The following is a 6,000-nucleotide window of genomic DNA, read 5'->3' as shown; positions in this document are numbered from 1 at the left end:
AGTCGAGTCAGTCCTGTCCGACTCTGTGCGACCCCATAGACGGCAGCCCACCAGGCTTCCCTGTCCCTGGGATTCTCCAGGCAAGAACACTGGAGTGGGTTGCCATTTCCTTCTCCAATGCATGAAAGCGAAAAGTGAAAGGGAAGTCGCTCAGTCATGTCTGACTCTTAGCGACCCCATGGACTGCAGGCCACCAGGTTCCTCTGCCCATGGGATTTTCCAGGCAAGAGTACTGCAGTGGGGTGCCATTGCCTTCACTCACTATAGTCGATTAATAAACAATGTTGTGATAGATTGAGGTGAACAGCAAAAAGACTCAGCCATACATATACATGTATTCATAACATTGAGCAGTGTTCCATATCCAAATTTTGCTATCCAGTAGGTCCTTGTCGCTTATCTGTTTTAAATACAGCAATGTGTACATGTCCATCCCATGTTCTATTGTTTTCTAACTCATAAATCTCTTCTTGTAATATTTTTTAATTTTTTTTAAATTGAAGTATAATTGATCAACGATGTTGTGCCAGTCTCTGCTGTACAGCAAAGGGACCCAGTTATACACATATGGACATTTTAAAAAATATTATTTTCCACTATGTTTTATCATATGATATTGAATATAGTGGGCTTCCCAGGTGGCTCAGTGGTAAAGAATCTCCTGCCAATGCCAGAAGATGCAAGAGATGCAGGTTCCCTCCCTGGGTCAGGAAGATCCCTTGGAGAAGGAAAGAGTAACACACTCCAGTATTCTTGCCTGGAAAATGCCATGGACAGAGGACTCTGATGGGCTACAGTCCATAGGATCACAAAGACTCAGACACAACTGAGCAGCTGAGCACAACATTGATTATAGTGCCCCGTGCTATATAGTAAGAGCTTGTTGGTGTTTCTTCCTCCTGCATATAACAGTTTGCATCTGCTAGTCCTACCTTCCCAGTCCTTCCCTCCTCCACCCCTCCTTCATGGCAACCAACAAAATTATGATTAGGGACACAGAGGTTCAGTCCTTTTTTTTTCTCTTCTTATCATCTTGGGCAGGTCACTTACCCTCCTCTTTGGATTTCAGCTTTCTCAGCTAGAAAATGAGGAAATATTTGATGATTTCAAAATTTCTACATTGCTCTCTAGTTTCATGAAATATATCCCTATCATCCACTTGTGACTCCAAGAATTTAATTGAGTCTACATTGTGAATTCTAGTGTCAAACTTTTTAAATAACAATATAATAGTAAATCTGTAGTCTCTTTTTAATTACAAGAAGACATGCTTCTAATGATGCTTTAGCTGAAATTTAGGAAGCCTGAGCCTCAGACAGATTCAAGCCTCTATAAATGTCAGAATCAATCCACTGTTGAAAGTTTTCATGAAAGGTTCATGAATAAGCATTTCTACAAATCCTTTGAAATTCTTGGAGTAAACAAACACCAAGATTTTTATTAATGAAATATCAAGTATAATGCAGCCCTTTGTGAATGGGTTAGTGAAAGTGAAAGTTGTTCAGTTGTGTCCGACTCTTTACAACCCCATGGACTATACAGTCTATGGAATTCTCCAGGCCAGAATACTGGAGTGGGTAGCCTTTCCCTTCTCCAGGGGATCTTCCCAACCCAGGGATCAAACCCAGGTCTCCCTCATTGCAGGAGGATTTTTTACCAGTTGAGCTGTAAGGGAAGCCCAAGAATACTGGAGTGGGTAGATTATCCCTTCTCCAGTAGGAATGGGTTAAGATGAAGGCAAAAAGTAACAACAATTTTTTATCAGACTAAGATTGTAAAAAAGGATTTTCTAAGGTTTGGAAGTTACAGAGAAATAAATAATAATGAGAATACTATTAAATATTGACAGATTCTGCATCTAGAATTTCCTTTAAAAATATAAACCAAAAACAAAAGTTTATTTAGAGATAATTTAAAAAATAATGTGAGACAATGAGAGCCAAATTGTCACAGAATCTTTAATTCACTCATATTATATAAAATGCACATGTAAAATCTATGTATTTAAAAATCTATATAGCAAATGGATAGAATCAATGCCTTTTGTGGAAGAGTTAATGTTCAGTTCAGTTCATTTAGTCGACTCTTTGCAACCCCATGGACTGCAGGCTTCCCTGTTCATCACCAACTCCTGGAGCCTACTCAAACTCATGTCCATTGAGTCAGTGATGCCATCCAACCATCTCATCCTCTGTCGTCCCCTTCTTCTCCCACCTTCAATCTTTCCTAGCATCAGGGTCTTTTTCAATGAGTCAGTTCTTCCATCAGCTTCAGCATCTGTCCTTCCAAAGAATATTCAGGATTGATTTGTTTTAGTATGGACTGGTTGGATCTCCTTGCAGTCCAAGAGACTCTTAAGAGTCTTCTCCAACACCACAGTTCAAAAGTACCAATTCTTCGGTGCTCGGCTTTCTTTATAGTCCAACTCTCACATCCATACATGACTACTGGAAAAACCATAGCTTTGAGAACATGGCCCTTTGTTGGCAAAGGAATGTCTCTGCTTTTTAATATGCTGTCTAGGTTGGGCATGACTTTTCTTCCAAGGAGCAAGAGTCTTTTAATTTCATGGCTGCAGTCACCATCTGCACTGATTTTAGAGCCCCCCAAAATAAAGTCTCTCACTGTTTCCATTGTTTCCTCATCTATTTGCCATGAATTGATGGGACCAGATGCTATGATCTTAGTTTTCTGAATGTTGAGTTTTAAGTCAACTTTTTCACTCTCTTTCACTTTCTAGAGTTAATGTTGCCATAGCAAAATGAAGTACCTTAAGTTTTGAATTTCCCTATGTACATGTTTAAGCATTGATGTGAACACAATATATCTTACTTTTAGCTACTAACACTAAAAATACCAGAAGCAAAATTAAGAGGGAAACAAAATGCCCTTCATTTACATTTATTTTCTAAAGTCATTTTAAGTCTTCCATTTTATAAAATGTTATTATGGAACAATGGCAATCATTGCCTACTCTCTATACAATCTAAATAAATGACTTCTGAGTAGCTTTTCTCTGTATCTCACCACGTTTAACTATAGGATTATAATTTTGTAGTCCTAAAAAATGCATTGATTTTTACATGCATATGAGGAGACTAGTTGGAGTACGAAATCGCAACTCCAGTATTCTTGCCTGGAAAATGCCATGGGCAGAGGGCCCTGGCAGGCTATAGTCCATGGAGTTGCAAAGAGTTGGGTATGACTGAGCAACCGAGCACAAGGAGACCAGTAACAATGCTAAAAATAGAAGAATAAATGTATTAAGTCTATCATGTTATTTACCTTTCAAGAAAGGAGAAGGTATATCATACGCAACATTTTGTTTAAAAATTTATAATGCAGCATAGTTTCCTTTCCCTTTCTAATAAATATTTGAAAGACATGTAATATTAAACAGTTCACCTAATTGAAAACCTTATGTGAAAATATTGGTTCAATGCATGATACTGGATGCTTGGGGCTAGTGCACTGGGACGACCCAGAGGGATGGTATGGGGAGGGAGGAGGGAGGAGGGTTCAGGATGGGGAACACATGTATACCTGTGGCGGATTCATTTTGATATTTGGCAAAACTAATACAATTATGTAAAGTTTAAAAATCAAATAAAATTAAAAAAAAAAAAAAATAAAAAAAAAAAAAGAAAATATTGGGGCAATGGTTTTTGGCAATAGAAAGACATCTACTGTCACACGGTGTTCTATGAGTGTTCTTTTATAAGTCAGTCCCAGAAGCATATAAGCCAGCAAGAGAAAGAGCTCAGCAGATTTCTGAAATTTTGGCCAAATAGTCCCCAGTTATGGACAGGAGACAATGGTTTCTCAAAGAGCCAAAATGGACTTAAAAATATAATTAACATAATAATAATGCTGGGCATGGTGTGAAAGACAGTGAATGAGCATTTATTTTGGCTAGACTGATTTAAATTTAGAATTTATCACATGATTTGCATAAGCTTGGGTGAGTTAATCACTTTAGTCTATTTTTCTCTTCTCTAAAATGGGGATGATGATGCCTGCTTGTTAGGGTTGTTATGAAGATAAATGTGTACAACAGCATAGACACATGATAAGCATTTACATGTTAAATTCCCATTGCCCTTGTAGTGATCATCTTTTTTAATGGACCACTGTTCAAAAAATATAGAAACTCATGTAAAGAATAAAATGTGAGCATGCCCATCCAAATAGGGAAAAATATTTCCTGAAAATGAATGTAATAAAGTGGATTATTTAAATGGAAATTGAAGTGAATCAAGAAAACATTCAAATTTCCTCTAACATGGTCAGAGCCAAATCAAATACAAAAGCAGAGTCCTGGACAAACAATATGGTAGGTGTGTCTATTTCCTGCCATAAAGTGAATTTCTAATTATGTTGTGCCTGTTGTTTCAGAGGCAAAGGCCCGTTGAAAAATACATCTGATGTCATTAATGCCGCCAAGAAAATTGCTGAAGCAGGTTCTCGAATGGACAAATTAGCCCGTGCTGTGGCTGATCAGGTAATATAAGAGGGAAGAGCAAGCACATGCTGAGTGGGGTCATTAACTAGCTCTTGGGTTCTGTAATGGGTTTTATGCACTCTATTAAATGCCTCTGAAGAATGAATTGTAGAGAATTGCTACCATTTTACAAACTGACCTCTAACTCTGTTGAGATTGAGTTGATGCCAAAGGTGGGTTCTGTTTTCAAAGTTCCTTTAGAAAGAAGGGTATCCACTTTTTTTTTAATTTAATTTTATTTTCATTTTTTAATTTAATTTTATTTTTTAAATTTACACTATTCAGAAATATAGGGTATCCACTTTTTAAGAGACGTAACCTTTAAGGAATCATGGATTATCCTGGCTGTCTTCATTCAGAAACTCAATGACATTGCAGAAATGGGAAGCAAAAGAAACAACTTTATTTCTTGTTATAATTGATCTTGCTATAATAATGCTCTTTATAATTCATTATAATTTATGTCCTGGCATACATGTCCACATAATCAAAAACATTCAGATTTCAGCTTTATTTTTATCCAGACACAAAGTGCATCAGAAATTAACAAAATTCTCAGGGTATCTTTTATGCCTTTAGATTGAATTAAGTAAGATTCACATTAAAATAGTTCTCAATCTCAAGGTTGAATATTTGAGTTTATTTCTACTCTTTTCATTTTATTTTGCTGAACTGGAACTCTAAAATCCTGTTCTAAGTATGTCTTTTTTCAATAATGGGCCATTTCTTACAAGCGTACTTTAGGCAATAGACTCTTTCAAATAACTGATGCTTATCTCTTTAAACAATGGTGGCTTACAGTTTGAGCCAGTTTCAAAGGAAAATGTCTTAAAATATATATTAAGATTCTGAAATAGAAAATATATAAACTGTTATTTACATGGAAAAACATTATGAACATGAATTTACTACAAAACAGATCATCCTCTTTGGGAACACTGAAAGATTTAGGATTTTTTCCTCCTCTGTGGAGGAGGGCTTTTCTCGTAGCTCAATTGGTAGAGAATCTGCCTGCAATGCAAAAGACTGCCTGTGATGCAGGAGATGCGGGTTTGATCCCTGGGTCAGGAAGATCCCCTGGAGAAGGAAATGGCTACCAACTCCAACATTCATGCCTGGAAAATTCCATGGTGGACTACAGCCCATGGGCTCACAAAGAGTTGAACATGACTTAATGACTAAACCACAACCACCTCTCCCATAAATGGCCATGGTCTCCTGTGGTTTTTGAGTTACTTACTATATTTTATCTCCCTCATTTTCTAATATAAGACTGTTTCTCTAAATACTTGCCTTCAACATCCCATATTATAGAATACCTCAAGTCAATATCCAAATTTACTCATCTTCTGAAGTCTGAAAAGAAAAACTCATAATTAAACTATTGGGATTACTTTTAAAATAAGCCAACAGATTGTCTCATATTATATATATGATAGCAAATCTGGGGGAATGTTTTGCTTACTTTTGAATTTTTGAGAAACACTTAAGAGTAAAAA

General features: G+C 36.6%; 1 protein-coding gene across 3 annotated transcripts in view; it reads left to right on the top strand.

The window, feature by feature from the left end:
* The window catches only part of CTNNA2 (catenin (cadherin-associated protein), alpha 2), a 1,195,405-nt gene that overhangs the window by 1,142,673 nt on the left and 46,732 nt on the right, over positions 1-6,000 (top strand). For all 3 annotated transcript variants that reach the window (XM_010863262.1, XM_010863261.1, XM_010863260.1), the window contains exon 15: positions 4,396-4,501. In XM_010863262.1, coding sequence (XP_010861564.1) covers positions 4,396-4,501 — 106 coding nt within the window. The remainder of the gene's footprint in view (positions 1-4,395; positions 4,502-6,000) is intronic.

Source organism: Bison bison, unplaced genomic scaffold (genome assembly GCF_000754665.1).
Source record: "Bison bison bison isolate TAMUID 2011002044 unplaced genomic scaffold, Bison_UMD1.0 scf7180017864489, whole genome shotgun sequence".
Lineage (NCBI taxonomy): Eukaryota > Metazoa > Chordata > Mammalia > Artiodactyla > Bovidae > Bison > Bison bison.
The sequence above is the reverse complement of the archived record's forward strand: the minus strand, read 5'-3'. Positions and strand labels throughout refer to the sequence as shown.